At 58.4% G+C, this 15,962-nt stretch overlaps 1 protein-coding gene across 5 annotated transcripts in view; it reads right to left on the bottom strand.

The window, feature by feature from the left end:
- The window catches only part of DPP9 (dipeptidyl peptidase 9), a 72,770-nt gene that overhangs the window by 3,175 nt on the left and 53,633 nt on the right, over positions 1-15,962 (bottom strand). For all 5 annotated transcript variants that reach the window (XM_029050577.2, XM_029050574.2, XM_029050576.2 and 2 more), the window contains 9 exons: positions 14,687-14,864; positions 13,819-13,981; positions 12,943-13,022; positions 11,198-11,350; positions 7,526-7,661; positions 6,573-6,718; positions 2,608-2,754; positions 2,340-2,492; positions 662-804 (listed from right to left, as the gene is read on the bottom strand). In XM_029050577.2, the coding sequence (XP_028906410.1) occupies positions 662-804; positions 2,340-2,492; positions 2,608-2,754; positions 6,573-6,718; positions 7,526-7,661; positions 11,198-11,350; positions 12,943-13,022; positions 13,819-13,981; positions 14,687-14,864 (1,299 nt within the window). The remainder of the gene's footprint in view (positions 1-661; positions 805-2,339; positions 2,493-2,607; positions 2,755-6,572; positions 6,719-7,525; positions 7,662-11,197; positions 11,351-12,942; positions 13,023-13,818; positions 13,982-14,686; positions 14,865-15,962) is intronic.

The following is a 15,962-nucleotide window of genomic DNA, read 5'->3' as shown; positions in this document are numbered from 1 at the left end:
CCCCCTACTAAAGAGCACCCACCATCCCTTCCCCTCCCTCCCACCCTGCCCAATCCAGGCTCTTCCCACCCTCTCCGCCGGAGCAGCGGCGGCAACAAAACAGGTGACACTGGGCCTCGAAGCTTGTGGCTCTGAGGTAGGCTCTCATCTCCTACTCCTGCAGTGCTGCTTCTCGCTCCAACACCCGTGCCCCCCTGCCGGTGCTGGTGCTCCGAGGTATCCCCGAGATATCCCCTGGGGCTGCTGAACCACTCCGACCTATGCCAAGAACTCCGGGAGGGGGGCCCAGGAGCCTCAGGGCAGGTTTGGGACAAAGGGAAGGGGAAGGAAGGCACTCCAAGATGGGAGGGCAGGGAGGAGAGGGTTGGCGGGAAAGGAAGGGGAAACACTACCCCTGCCAGCAAGATTAGCCCCCAAGGCTCAAGCCTCTGAATAGACCTAGTTGTCAGGGGCAGAATCCTGTGTTTTTTTTTGGGGGGGGGGGGCAGCAGAAAGGAGGAAGGGGGGAAAGAAGGGGGGGGTGGAGGAAAGGAAGGGGGAGAGAGAGGGCACATTCTGAAGTCGTGGCAAACATTGTCCCTCTGGCCCTGAGGTTGAACCTAGCAGCTGCTGGGTGAGTGGACAGGAGCAAGGTCCGGGCCAGCCAGGGGAAAGGGCTTACTCGTTGGGCAATTTCTCCACGTGCAACGCCACAGAGCCAGCTTCGTAACCTTCTTGGTTGTTCTCCGGGACATCCATGTACCGCTCGGTATAGCCGGTGTCGTAGGCCATCCAGACCGTCACGGGGGCCCCGGCGATAGCGACCTGTGGGGACGTGGGCGGGGAAGGGGCAAGAAGCTTCCGTCACCGAAGGCTACGTGGCCACCTTTACCGAAGCTCAACACATTCAGAGAGGCTCAGTGTCCTGCTGCTTCGCTGAGTCCTACGTTAACGGCAACAATGACGACTGTAGCTCTCATTCGGCACATACGACGTTTCGGGCATGATTATGCGCTGGAGTAGACGCAGGATAATCGGGTTGGGCACGGTCCCCGTCCCCAACTTGGGAGAGAGAACAGGTATTCAAACCCCATTTTTCAGGGGAGGAAATTGAGGCCCAGAGAAGTGAAGTGACTTGCCCAAGGTCACACAGCAGGTAAGAGGCGGAGTCAGGATTAGAACCCGAATCCTCTGACATCTGGGCTCTTTCCACGAGGCCATCCGGCACCAAACCCCACCCTCACCTTAGTCCACTCAGCTTTCCTGGCTCTGGCCCACCTTTCCCCCTGCCTGGAGCTCCCTCCTCCCTCAGCTTCACCAAACGCCACCCCTCCCCTCCTTCAAAGCCCTCTTAAAAGCCACCTCCCCCGGGAAGCCCTCCTCAGCTGAATTTCCTGGCCGGCCAAGCCATCCCCTCAGCTACCTCAGCACTTCATGGATCGTGGATGGGTCTGTCAGCATCAAGAGGGGGACTGGGAGTGGTTATCGGGAGGGGGGGTGGGGTGTGGGGGGGGGTCTTCAAGCTACCATCAGAGGAGCAAACTGAACTCCTGCATTACGTTCCCTATCAACCTTTCCCAAGGGAGGAGAAGGGGGTGGAAATGGAGGGCACGGTGGGGGAGGTCTGAGTCATTTCCCACTTCCCCAGCTCTCTCCTATCCCAGGGTGCGGAAGAAACCCCGCCATCAGTGAAGTCTTTCGCACTGGAACCACAAAAAGAGAAGAAACGGGCGGGAAGGGGGTGCGAGGAGAGGCCAGGAAACCCACAGGACCGGGGAAGACTGAGCTAGCGCGATCGGGGCGGGGCTACGTCTCAGGCCCAAGTGGAGACCCAAACTTCAATCACTTGGAGAAGAGATGGCCACCTCTGTGGCACAGGGCTCAAGCTTTGTAAACTCCTTACCCAGGTAAGGTAAGGGGATCCTCAGTGGTGCCGCTTTCTGGATGGCAAGGGATCAGACATGGGCCTTGGCCCTTATGGACTTGAGGCCGTTAGCTTCGCCCCCCGAGTTCCATGAGCAGGATGGGTAGCTCAATCAATCAACCAATCAATTAACGGTATTCCTGGAGCACCAAGTGTGTGCAGGGCACTGGACTAGACGTTCGGGGTAGCTTCCCCAGCCTGCCCCCGGAGCCAAAGGAGCCAAGATGGCGGCTCTACTCTTGGCCCCCCCGCCGACAGGCGGGGATCCCCAGGTCAGTCCGGGGATCAGTGGGGGTTCCCAGTGTCCTCGCCGAGCTCCGGGAAGAGCTCGGTCCTCTCTGAGGATTATGATACCCAGAACTGTTCACCGGCTTCGCGATGGGGGAGGAGGCCCTTCCCCTCCCCGCCGCAGTGGCCGGCCCTGGGAGGAACTAACCTTGAAGACGTGGGGTTTGTGAATCAGCCCCACGAGGGAGAGGAAACCGCCATACGACCAGCCGTGGATGGCGACCCGACTCAGGTCCACAAACCCATATTTCTCCGCCACGAAGCGTAGCCCTTCCACCTGGTCTTCTATCTCCACCTGACCCTGTTGGGGTGGATGGAGAGGAGACAGTTGAAAAGCTCCCGCTTCGGCCTTGGAGAAGGCACGGTGACGGGGCGGAGGCCGACGTGGGGGCGGAACGCAGTAGGGAGAGCTTTACCATCTGATTTTTGAGGGCCCCTTCGAACTGGAGACCTCGCTGACAGGATCCCCGGCCGTCGATCACCACCACGGCATAGCCGAGGGACGCGAGCGTGTTGAGCCGCAGATACTTTGTCCCCTTGAAAGAGTTATTCACAAGCTGTACCTGCGGGGGGAAGAATTGACGTGGGGTCCAGAAGTGAGAGCTGGGATGGAACAAATTCCGAGGGGCCAGCTAGACCGGTACTTTCAACCAGGGGCCCCTGGCATATAGGGAGACTAGAATCCCCATAGCCCAGAGGGGGATTGAACATTTTTGGAGAAAAATGACTTGGGCTGCGGAGTGAAGTATGGACTAGAAGTGGGGAGAGACAGGAGGCACGGAGGTCAGCGAGGAGGCTGATGCAGCAAACAAGGCACAACAGGATAAGTGCTTGGATTAACGGTGTAGCGGTTTAGATGGAGAGGAAAGGGTGGATTTTAAAGACGTCACGAAGGATGACTGACAAGATTTGGTGCAGATTAAAAATGTGGACTGAAGAAGAGAGATGAGTGGAGGATAACGCCAAGGTAGGGGCTTGTGTGACAGGGAAGTCGATGGCCCTGCCTACAGTGATGGGAATGTCAGAGCGAGGACAGGGTTTGGGTGAGAACATTAGGAGTTCCGTTTTGGGCACGTTAAGTCTGAGGTGTCGGTAGGACATCCAAGAAGAGATGTCCTGAAGGCGGGAGGAAATACAAGACTGTAGAGAAGAAGAGAGATCAGGGCTGGAGATGCAGATTTGAGAATCGTCCGCATAGAGGAGGTAGTCGAAGCCATGGGAGCAAATGCCTTCTCCTAAGGGAATGGGTGGAGATGGAGAATAGAAGGGGACCCAGAACTGAACCTTGAAGGACTCCTACAGTTACAGGGTGGAAGGCAGAGGAGGGGCCCGCAAAAGAGACTGAGAATGAGCGTCCAGAGAGACAGAAAGAGAACTAGGAAGGGCAGTGTCAGTGAAGCCCAGGTTGGATAACATTTCCAGGAGACAGCGTCGAAGGCAACCGAGAGGCCGAGGAGGATTAGGATAGAGCAGAGGCCATCGGATTTGGAAAGAAGGATGTCACCGGTGACCTCTGAGAGGGCAATTTTGGTGGAGGGAAGGGGGTGGAAGCCAGTAGGAGGTGGTCAAGGAGAGAACTGGAAGAGAGGAAGTAGAGGCAGCAGGTGCAGACAATTCACTCAGGGAGTCTGGAGAGGAATGGTAGGAGGGAGATGGGCCAATGACTAGAACGTGCTGTGGGGTCAAAGGAGGGCTTTTTACGATAGGGGATATATGAGCATGCTTGAAAGCAGTAGGGAAGAAGCCACTGGAGAGTGAACAGTTGAAGATCGCAGTCAGGGAGGGAAGAAGGGTGGGAAGAGTGAAGTGTGGACTGGAGAGGGGAGAGGCTGGAGGCAGGGAGGTCAGCGAGAAGGCTGTGACACAGTCGTCAAGACGGGATATAAGTGCTCAGGTCAGCAGAGCAGCAGTTTGGACGGTGAGGAAAGGGCAGATTTTAGCAATGTTGAGAAGGGAGGAAAACTGACATGATTTGGTGTCAGACCAAATACGCGGGTTGAATGAGAGGGATAAGTCGATGACAATGCTAAGGTTACGGGCTTCGGAGAAGGGGAGGATGATGGTGCTCTCTACAGGGAAGGGAAAGTCAGGGTGAGGACAGGGTTTGGGTAGAAAGATGAGGGGTTCTGTTTTGGACACGTTAATTTTGAGGGGTCAGCAGAGCATAGAAGTGGAGATGCCCTTAAGGCAGGAGGAATCGCCAGACTGCAGAGAAGGAGGGAGATCAGGGCTGGAGAGGTAGATTTGAGGGTGTATGACTTCTCCAAGGGAGTGGGTACAGATGGAGAAGAGCAGGGGACCCAGAACTGAGCCTTGAGGACCTCCCTCCCAAGCCCCCTCCTCCCCTCTCTCCCCCTGTTAGGGGGTGAGAGGCAGAAGAGGAGCCTGCCAAATAAAATTAAGAAGGAGTGGCCAGAGAGATAGGAGGAGAGCCAAAGGAGGGCAGCATCAGTGAAATCAAGGTTACTTAGTGTTCCAGAAGGATGTGATCTGTGGTGCAGAAGGCAGCTGAGAGTTCTCAGAGGATTAGGACAGAGTCCTTTGCATTTGGCATGAAGGTCACTGGTGGCCGTGGACAGGGAAGTTTCAGTGGACTGAAGGGGTTGGAAGCCAGACTGCAGGGAATCAAGGAGAGTTGGAGGAGAGGAAGTGCAGGCAGCAGGCATAAACAACTCACTGGAGTTTAGAAAGGAATGGTAGGCGGGAGATGGGGTGATGACCGGAGGGTGCCGTGGGTTCAAGAAAGGGACTTTTTTAGGATAGGGGATACGTGGACATGTTTGAAAGCAGGAGGGCCGGAGCCATTGGAGAGTGAGCAGTTGAAGATGGAGGTTAGGGAGGGAAGAAGGGAGGGAAGACGCGATGGGATGGAGCCCGGAGGCGCGGGTGGGGGTGGGGAGATTTCGAAGAGGCGGGAGATCTCCTGGCTTTCTGGTTCCCCTTTACCTCTCTGGCTGCTCCTTAGCCTATTTCGCTGGCTACTCCTCTGCCTCCCAACCCAACTTCGGGGGTCCTGCAAGGCTCAGTTCTGGGTCCCCTTCTATTCACCATCTGTACCCACTCCCTTGGGGAACTCATCCATTCCCATGGCTTCAACTTCCAACTCTTCAAGTACCATCTCTATGCAGATGAACCTCAAATCTAATAGGATGTAGAAATCAATCGATCGATCGATCAGAGTGTTGGGAGGAGGTGAGACTGGAGGTGTCCGGGGGAGATCTTATGGAGTTCACACCAGCTGCTTTCAATTTTGTGGGTCAGACAGAGGGCGAGGTCATCGGGGCAAAGAGATGGGCGAGGTGGACGACGGGGGGGGGGGGGGTGGGGGGGAAAGGACGCGGGAGATTTAAGGAGGAAGTTCAAAGTCAGAAACAGTTGGTCTGGGCGATTGGTGTAGGCGTCAAGGGATAGAGTTACAGCAGGTGAGGATGAGTTTCAGAGGGACACGGCCGGCCAGCAGCACTCTACAGCTCAAGCACGAGAGCGGAGGAAGTGTGCTGTGGAGGTGAGCCAGGGCTGCGGGCTGGTGGTACGAGATCAGCGGAGCGAGGGAGATGAGTTCAGTGGAGAGGGTGGTGTCGAGGGTGTGGATCTGTGTGTCAAGAGAGCAACAGCTCGGTAGAGAGACTAAATGGGACGCGATGGCTTGGGATGATTGGATGGGGCCGAGATATCGGTAGTCTCTGTGGGGGAACAGGGCAGGTTTGCGGGGAAGGGGTGTGTGGGAGTGAAGGCAGGTGAGGGGGCTGTGGTTGGTCAGCGGGATTTCAGAGTTGGTGAGGGTAAAGATTGCACAGTGACTACAGACAGTGAGATGGAGCGTTTGTCCAAGTTGTTGAGTGGGTGAGGGGAGGAGGAGCGAGAGCTCGGTGGAGATGAAGAGCTCGGGGAAGCACGTGGCTGCGGGGTGGGGGGGGGGGGGGTGTGTGTCATCGGAAACATCCACGTGGATTCTAAAGACCCCAAGGATCAGTGTAGGGATGTAGAAGGAAAGCAGGAAAGTGAGAGAGGCACCAAAACGGTTGAGAAAAGTTGGAGTTGGGGCCTGGGGGCGGGGGGCGGGGGGAGGCGGATGACGACAACCAGTAAAGGCAGCGGTAGAGATGGATAACATGGGCTTCAGAGGAGGACAAAGAGAAGGATGAAGTGGTGCAAGAGCGGCCCTACAGGGCAAGTAGCAGGCCGACGCTCCCCCCTTTCCCAAGAAGAGAAGGCGAATCCCCATGACATCACCTCCAGCTGAGCCGAGGAGCCGTCTCTACCGGCCCGAGCCACGGTCCCGGTCAGGGCCACAGGGTGGAGGGGAGGGGAGCGGGGGGAGAAGAGGAGAGGGAGGGCTGAAGCCCAGGGAGAGAAGGGAGGAGCCGCACTGGGTACCCACCTGAGGACCCCCGTACACGAACAGCACCGTGGGGTGTTTTCTCCCTGGCTGGACATTGTGAGGTTTATAGACCATGCCGTACAGCTCCACGTCGGACTGCGTGTGGAAATGAAAAATTTCTGGAGGGACGTAGTCGGGTGGGCAGCCTGAGGGACACAAGGAGTGGCGTCAGGTCGGCAGCTGAACCCAACTCTCCCCCACCCCCAACGCTTGCCCTTCATCCTGCCACCCGTGACCGATTCTGACCCCCGCCCTGAGAGCGACCCATGCCCTAGACTCGACCTCTGACCACTCCTCTCCCCCTCCCCCCATTCGACTGTGATTCCACTAGGTAGCGTGACCTAGTAGAAAGCGCCCGGGCCCGGGATTCAGAGGACCTGGATTCTCACCCCGGGCTATCCCGTGACCTCGGGCAAGTCAGAGAACTTCTCTGGCCCTGTTTCCTCATCCAAAAAATGGGGATAAAATGTCCTGCCCTCTTAGATGGGAACCCCTTATGGGGCGGGGGCTGTCTGATCTGATTGTATCGCCTCTCCCCCAGTGCTTAGTTCAGTGCTTGGCACATGGTAAGCACTTTGCCAAATTCCACCATCGTTATCGTCGTCATCATTCCAATTTTACTCCTGGCCGGTGTCTCCGTTTCCCAAGCTCCCGCATCTCTGAAGAGGGGGGACTTTGCTGGCTTTTTCCCTCTCCGGGATCTCAGCCCTCCACCCCATACTGTCTCCATCATTGCCCACCCCTCTCCCCCAACGACCCCCAGCCCCCCGGCCCCCCCCCCAGCACTAGGGCACCACGCTGACCGGGATCCCCTCCAGGCCCCCGGGGACTGGGATGATTCCATGCGGACTCAGCTCCATTCCGAGCTCTAGGGCCTCCGGCTGACCATCCCCCGCTCTGGAATACCACCGGGCCCCCGACTCTGGATCGGGAGGACCCTGCCCTGAACTCACTGGCTGCCTCCATCATGCTGGCCCAGAACCTGGGCTGCCGGTGGAGTGGGTCGTCATCGGAGCCGCTCAGCTTGTAGACGTGCACACAGGGAGGGGTGCTGACGCTGCTGTAGTGGCTGACGAACATGTCGAAGTTCTGGAGGGAGGAAGGGAAGGCGGACGAGTTGGGATTTCGCCCCCTCCGGCTCCGTTCACATTCAGTCACACAAGCTTGGCTCTCTTTTGGAGTATGAGGGCGAGGGGAAGGGGAGAACCTGGACTCTCCCGACCCTCTCCCCCTTTAGACTATGTAAAACTGGGTTCACTTAACTTGTATGGGCGCCCGAAACCATGAAAAACCGAGGCACAGTTATCCTTCCCTCTTCTGAATGGGCTTCTCAGAATACTGCTAATATTGATGATGATATTTGCAGATATCATTACACGCTTCCTAGTTGTCAAGCACTGTTCTAAGCGCTGAGGTAGAAACAAGGTGATCCTGACCTTCGCGGTGGGAGGAAGAAAGGGTAGTTCTCTTTGTCTTCACCCTATCTTCCACCACTGCAAAACTATCCCTCTTAGAGCTGTTTCCTCCCACAGTGGACAGGAGTCCTCACCATCTCCCCTTCCCCGCAAATCTCCGGTAGCTCCCTCAACGGAGAAGCAGCAATGGGGCCTAGTGGGAAGAGCCTGCGCCCGAGAGACCGGAGAACCGCGTTCTAACCCCGGCTCTGCCACTGACCTGCCGTGTGACCTCGGGCAAGTCACTTCACTTCTCTGGGCCTCGGTTTCCTCACCTGGATCCAACACCTGTCCTTCCTCCCCCTTAGACTGCGAACCCCACGTGGGACAGGGAGTGTGTCCGACCCGTTGATCGATCCTGAATCCGTCCACAGTGCTGGGCTCAGAGTAAGCGCTTAACAAGTACCACGACTACTCACGATGGCTCCACTGCTTCCCGTTTAAAAGCAACTGGCGACCATCAGCTGGCTCCCAGGAGCCTATCTGCCCTCTCCTTCCACTAGACCCTAGCTGATGCTCTCTGCTCCTCCCAAGCCAGCCCCCTTTCCTGCTCCTCTCGACGGTATCGCCTCCGACTCACTGCTTCCTGCCTTTCCCCCATGCCCGGGACGCCCTCCTCCGCCCGACTTCCCCAAACCACTTGGCTCCCCTCCTGCAAAGTCACCTAAAAAACTAAGTCCTCCAGGAGGTCTTCCCCAATTAGTCCCCCATCCCAACTTTCCAACCCGTCACCCACCTCAGCAGTCATGGAGTGTGGTTTCTCATTGAACGCGAGAGCCCCTTGGGTCTATTAGTTTATCTGTCCTCTCAACACAGGTTCATTTGTCAGTTTAAGTGTTGGTCTCTCTGTTAGCCCGCAAGCTCCTTGAGGGCAGGGATCGTGTCGTCTTCTCACCCCCCAAATCCTCTCCTCCCCCTGACTTTCTCTTCCTCACTGATAACACCATCCTCCCCGTCTCACAAGCCTAATAATAACTGTGGAATCTGGTAAGCGCTTACTATGTGCCGAGCACTGTACTAAGCGCTGGGGTAGATTTAGGAGAATCCAGTGCCACATGGGGCTCCCAGCCTACGCAGGAGGGAGAGCAGGTATTGAATAACCATTTTAAAGATGAGGGAATTGAGGCACAGAGAAGTGACTTGCCTTGTTTACTTGTCACACAGCAGGCAGGTGGCATAGCCAGGATTAGAACCCAGGTCCTCTGACTCCCAGGCCCGGGTGCTTTCCACTAGGCCACGCTGCTTCTCGAGCCTACAGCCTTGTCATTTTCTCTGATTCTTTCTACCTGCCTGTTGTAGGTCACCAAATCCCGTCGGTTCTACCTTCGCGACGCCTTTAGAAGCCGCCCCTTCCTCTCCATCCGAACTGCCCCCGCGCCGGTCCAAGCATCTGTCACATCCCGATTCGACTACTGCACCGGTCTCTTTCGCTGACCTCCCCGCCTCCGGTCTAGCCCCTCTCCAGCCCCTCTTCACTCTGCTGCCCGGATCAATTTTCTCCAACATGCCAATGTCTCCCCATTCCTCGGAAACCTCCAACGGTTGCCCATTCCTCTTCACGTCAAGCAGAAACTCCTGCCCGTCGGCTTTCAGGCACTCGCTCCTCTCCCACTACAAGCCAGTCGGCACACTTGGCTCCTCTAATGCCACCCTTTTTCACTGTGCCTCGCTCTTATCTCTCTCACCGTCGACCCCTTGCTCACATCCTCCCTCCTGCCCGGAGCTCCTTCTCCGTCCGTATGAGGCAGATCGCCACCCTCCCCACCTTAGAAGCCCTTCTAAAAATCACATCCGTTCCGGGAGGCCTTCCCCGATTAATCTCCCCAACCTATTTCACCGCCCCGACCCACCGCCACTTCAACACTTCTGCGTCACCTATGGACTCCAATCCTGCCCCCGACCCCAAGTACTGCCGTACGTTTCTTAAAAGTCTGTCGATCCCTTTCCCCGTACCTAATTTTAGTGTCTGCCTGTAGACGCTAGACTGTAAAGCCCCTTGAGGGCAGGGATGTGTGTCCCAACTCTGTCGTCCTCTCGCGAGCGTCCAGTGAAGTGCTCTCCACCGAACGGGCTTTCAAAAGACCGTAAGCTCGTCCTCTAGACTGAAAGCTCGTTGTGGGCAGGAAACGGGTTTACCGAGTCCGTTATACTGTCCTCTCCTGAGCGTTTATCCGGTGCTCTGCACACAGTAAGCGCTGTGAATGTTTAATAATACTACTAATAATAATGTTGGTATTTGTTAAGCGCTTACTACGTGCAGAGCACTGTTCTAAGCGCCGCGGGAGATACAGGGTAATCAGGTTGTCCCACGTGAGGCTCACAATCTTAATCCCCATTTTCAGATGAGGTCACTGAGGCACAGAGGAGTTAAGTGACTTGCCCACAGTCACACAGCTGACGAGTGGCAGAGCCGGGATTCGAACCCATGACCTCTGACTCCCAAGCCCGGACTCTTTCCACTGGGCCACGCTGCTTCTCTAATACAGTTTACTGTTAAACTAAATATAGTTTAGTATAGCTCACTGTGCTACTGTACTCTCCCGAGCGCTTAGTACGGTGCTCTGCACACAGTAAGTGCTTAATAAATAAATACGTTTGAATGCATAAACACCAACGATTGAAAAAAATAAATGCGACTGATTGATCGCTTGCTTTCTTCTCCAACTTCCGAGTGTCTGGTACAGTGTTCTGCACACGCTCGGTCGGTCGGTGCTTGGTACGTACTGGCGACGTGGCTCACCCCAACCAGGGCATTAGCAAGAACCATCAAGAACAGAGAAAATCCTGGGAGGCCGAGGAGGGGAGAAGGCGGGGGGCGGGAGGCGGGGAGCATCCTCCGGGTTCATCACGACTTGAAAGTTCAAGGCAGAAGGAGAAGGGAAAAGGTCAGCTCAGAGCTAGAAGAACTCCTTTTGAACCTCTTTCGGTTCATCCGATTTTGGAAGGAGGAGGAGGAGGAGGAGAAGACGAAGAAGCAGCAGCAGCAGAAGAAACCCTCTAGGAAACATTACATCTCCAAATCGGGATGAACGTCTGCTTGGTATCTGGGCCCGCGGCGGGTAGACTAGAAGCTGGCGGTGAGCAGGGATGGAATCATGCACAAGACTGGGGACTCAGCACCACCGAGCCTGTGAGCGGCCCGACTCCCCTCCAGCCTCCGCGCGGGCTCACCTGGCTCATGGAGCAGCTGTGGGAGAAGCCAGGCGTGGTGAGGCGCACAATCTCCCCTGCGGCCTCGTAGCTGACCACATAGAGGTGGTGCTCCAGAGGTGTGTCCTTGGTGCCCTGGAAGTAGACCAGCTTGGTCTCCTCGTTCACCCAGATCTGCAACAAGAACCGGGGTGGGAGGGGGGCCGGGGACGGGGGAGGTCGTATCAGGCGACAAAGAGCCCGACACGGCCCGCCTGCCCCGCCGCCGCCTCCTCCTCCTCTCACCCGCCCGGCTGGCTCGGCCTCTGCCAATGAATGAACAGAGACCGGCACGGTCAAGGAACCGGGCTAGGGGCGGGACGCTCCGAACGAGGCCGGGCTCGGACGTCAGCAGATCACGAAGGGGGTGACCTGGGCGAAGACGGAGCCGTCGTACCCCAAATCCTCCACCGCCTGGCCGGTGGGAGGCCGGTCACAGAGAAACCCGAAGGAAGGGGCGTGAGCCGCTGGAATCTGTTCCCGCGGGACGCCGTGCGGCTGAAAAGAGCAAGCAGCTGGTCCAGCAGGGAGGAGTGTCTGGGCCGACCCGTGTGGACGAGCGGTCCGCGATGGGTCACAAGAGGACAAGTTAGGGACGCAGAAGGGGGAAAAAGTAAGGGATGTTAGATGGGTCCATCCCCGACCGTGCGGATGGGGGCGTCCTGAAAGGCACCCCATCCCTCGGCTCCTCCAAGCGCCCCCGGGCCGCTGGCGGAGGCCGAATCGTGGGCTGGATACGGACTGTGGGACTGACCCAGGGAAGGTGGGGCACGTGGCCTTATGAGACAGACAGAAAGAGAGACACCTGAAGGATGCTCGCCGTCGGAATGCAGAAAGGAAGGTCGGGGCCGGAAGGGTGTTCCGACGCTAACCAACCTCGAGGGCGAGGGGTCCAGATCCCCCCCGAGCGGCCCGGTGCCGGCGGTCAGAGGCGGAATCCTGGGCCGGACGGCCCGGAAAGCTGAGGGCTGGGCTCACGGCCTCATGTGCAAAGCTACGGGGAACCGGCCGCCCCAGCGAGGGGCCACGGCGGGAAAGCGTCAACTCCATCGACGGAGACGGAGCCAAAGCGGGATCCCCCAGAGGCCCAAAGACCGGGCTGTGTCAGGGGTTCCCCTCCCCACCCCCGCCGCCCCCACCCCGGGGGCCGCGAGGATTTGGGGCGAGTTATCGTTTTAAGCCCAAGTCGGATTCCTGGGCCCAAAACGGCCTCCTCGGCTGCCCGAAGGTGCCCTCGGACCCGGGTCCAGCCCGCCTCCCTCTGGGCCGAGAGGCGGCTCTGCTGCTCTGTGCCGACCGCCACGAGCTAGAACGGACTCCCAGTTCCCCACCCCAGAGGCTGCTAGGTGTTCCGGTCAAGGTGCCCGCCAAAGGCACGACAACCAGGGCCGCCAGTTCCACCCCGCAACGGGGGCACTTCCCAGTCAAAAGACGGTAAGCGCCCGACTTCTTCCTTCTACCCTACGGGTCTTACGGCTTCTACGGCCCTATCCCTGGCGCCCAGCCCGGCACCCGGCCCAAGGCAGGCGCTCGGTCAAGGCGGAGGAGGAGGAGGAGGAGAAGGAGGAGGAGGAGGAGGATGACGACGACAAAGAATGGGAACAGATTCGCTTTTCCAACCGGCTCTCCAGGGGCAGGGGGAGACACCAGAGACACGGGCCGCCTGGCAAGAGCGGAGAGGGAAAGCGGGAAGATCGTGGGCCGAGAGGGGACGGCCCGATGGGTACCTTGGATCCGTGCCTGGCCAAAACCTCCCACTCGCCACTCGTCAGAGCAATCTCCTCCTTGATCGGGCATTTGAAATCATCTGGAAGAGGGGGAAATGTGCTCTCGTGAGCCAGAGACCCCCAAACCCCCACGGGTCCGTGCCCTCTCCGGGGGGTACGGGCCGAGCGAAGCGGTCAGGCCGCCCCTGGATCACACCTCACCACCGACGGCTTTCTAGGCGTCCCTGCCGGCGACGCGCGTGGCCGTTCGTATGGTCCGTTCGCTTTAGCCACTCTCGAGCCCTTTTAGCCACGGTACATTGATCTTTTCTCGGTCACCGCCTCCCCCGTTAGACGGTAGGCTGCTCGAGGCCAGGCATCACACTTCCGGCTTCTTCTGTTTGGTTCCCCAGTGCCCACTCCAGTGCTTTAAATGCAGCAAGTGCTCACCGGGGCACTCGCTCAGGTAGCAGGGCACCCAGTACCTCCCGGGGACGGGGTGGGGGGGATAAGGCCACTCCCTCCTGACAGCGCAGGGCTTGACTGTTGGCCTCAAATCTTCCCCCTCTCGGCCCTCCCCTCTTTCAAAGCCGCGTCCTCCAGGAGGCCTGCCTTGATTAACCCAACATCTTCTTGCTCAAATCTCCTCAGCCACTTGGGCACCCAGGCGGATCTAATTTTTCCAGGTGGAACTATGACACGTTCGTCAAAGGAAGGAAAGGAAGGCAGGGAAGGGAAAGGAAGGAAAGGAAAGGAAGGGTCTATTAGCTTTTCCTTTCTCTGCCCGCCGCCCCCCCCCACCCCTCCGGTAGCCCGGGAAGGCGCTCTGCGCTTCCTCAGACGAGCTCGGGGATCCCAAGAGGCCCCGCGACCGACAGGGCCGACCAACCCGCTCACCTTCTCCAGGCGTGTAGGGATGGGTCCAGTCAAAGCCGTTGGGCCGCAGCGTCACAGTGACTTTGTACAGGTGGCAAAAGCCAGTCTGGCATTCGCTGGCGCGAATAAAGCAGAGGTCTTCGTCCCCCTCCGACTGGGGGAAGGGGTAGAAGATATCATGGACCTGCCGGTGTGGGGAGAAAAAGGCCACAAGCCCATGAGAAGGGGCTGGGAGGAAGGAGAGAGAGGAGACGGGAGTGTGGGGGAGGAGGGGGCCCAGCCCCGACGGCGGAAGAGGGGGATGGGAGCGCTAACCCAGACGGACAGTGGAGCTACCCACCGCTAGAGCTCAAGAGACGCCGAGGCCCCGGGGAGAAGTGCTTATAGAGAGCGGGCCCTCCCCGACGTCCTCATCCTCCCTCCAACTCCCCAGCGGGAGCAGGCCGACAGATCCGGAGGCGGCCAGCCACCGGCTGCCGACGCCGGCGGGGAAGGCTCTATCTGGGGCCACCGGGCCTGGCTCCGATCCCGGTCCCCGACCACTCCTCTGGCCAGCTTGCTTTCTCGCTCCCGTTTTGTCCGTCTCCGATCCCTTCCCCCCACTTATTCTCTTAGACCGGGAGCCCCCCCCGAAGGGACAGAGACTGTGTCTGATTCCCCCACCGCGTGTATGTCGTTCTCCCAGCGCTTGGTACATCCAGCAAGCAAGCGCTCAATAAAAGCTATCGCTAATCAACACGCACCTATCCCAGCGATGGGAGCGGTGCCCGACACGCAGTAAGCACTTAACGGACACCATAAAAAGAGAAATTACTCCCGCTACTCGAACCCCAGCCCCAGCCTGAAGCCAGAGCGGACCTCAACCCCTTCTCCCCCGACCCCCGCTTACGTTGATCCACACGCTGGTGACCTCTTCGTAGATCACAAACGGCTGCGCCGTCTCCGGCACGGCTCTGGCCGATTCCCAGCGTTGCTCCTGGCTCTTGGGGACCGGGATGAAGAGGGCCGGCGGGAGCAGGACCAACTGGAGCCGCTGCTGAGGTCTGTCTAGGAACATGGCCCAGGCGCTAACAGAGGGAAGGCGAGAGACCCACACGGTAAGGCGGCTATAGCTCCCCCCGCACGGAGCACCCCGAGAGGAGCTTCCCTCTCCAAAGCGCCCCTCCTCCCTCCTGTCGAAGACAAAACTCCCGAGGACCTCGTCACTACCTGCAAGAGCACTTCTGGGAGCCACCCTGAGAAGCAGTGTGGCGTAGTGGCTAGAGCCCGGGCCTGGGAGTCAGAAGGACCTGGGTTCTAATCCCAGCCACGTCTCTGTCTGCTGTGTGACCTTGGGGGAGTCACTTCACTTCTCTGGGCCTCAGTTCCCTCATCTGTAAAACGGGGATTAAGACGGTGAGCCCCAAATGGGACCGGGACTGTGTCCAACCTGATTAGCTTGCATCTACCCCAGTGCTCAGAACAGTGCCTGGCACGTAGTAAGCGCTTAACGAGCCCGCGGGGGGGGGGGGGGGGGGGGGCGCTCTGGCCAAATACACACGTAGGCTCAAGGTGAAGAGGAAGGTCCCAGGAGACCTTGGCCACACACCCGATGAGCGCAGCGCCTCGCTGACGGGGCCTGGGCCCGCTGAGCCCCGCCCGCCCCCGATCTGCCAATCAAAATAATAATCGTAATAATGACGGTGGTGTTGGGTAGGCGCTTACTATGTGCCAAGCACCGTTCTAAGCCCTGGGGCAGACGCGAGGTAATGAGGTTGGACAGAGCCCCTGTCCCTCGTGGGGCTCCCGGCCTTCATCCCCCAAGAGCCCGGGCTTGGGAGTCAGAGGACGTGGGTTCTAATCCCGGCTCCTCCACTCGTCTGCTGTGTGACCTTGGGCAAGTCACTTAACTTCTCTGCGCCTCAGTTACCTCCTCTGCAAATTGGGGATTAAAAGCGTGAGCCCCACGTGGGACAGCCTGATTACCTTGCATCTCTCCCAGCGCTTAGAACAGTGCTTGGCACATAGTGAGCACTTAACAAACACCACAGTTATCATCACCACCACCACTCTTTGGGGTCTGGGTTGGGTCTTTCATCGGCACTGCCTGAATGTCCGCCGTGTACCGAGCAAGGTCCTAGGTGCTTGGCAGAGTGCGGGAGAGGTAAGAGACACGGTCCCTGCCC

Source organism: Ornithorhynchus anatinus, chromosome X1 (assembly GCF_004115215.2).
Source record: "Ornithorhynchus anatinus isolate Pmale09 chromosome X1, mOrnAna1.pri.v4, whole genome shotgun sequence".
Lineage (NCBI taxonomy): Eukaryota > Metazoa > Chordata > Mammalia > Monotremata > Ornithorhynchidae > Ornithorhynchus > Ornithorhynchus anatinus.
Note: the sequence above shows the minus strand (reverse complement) of the source record. Positions and strands in the feature narration are given on the sequence as shown.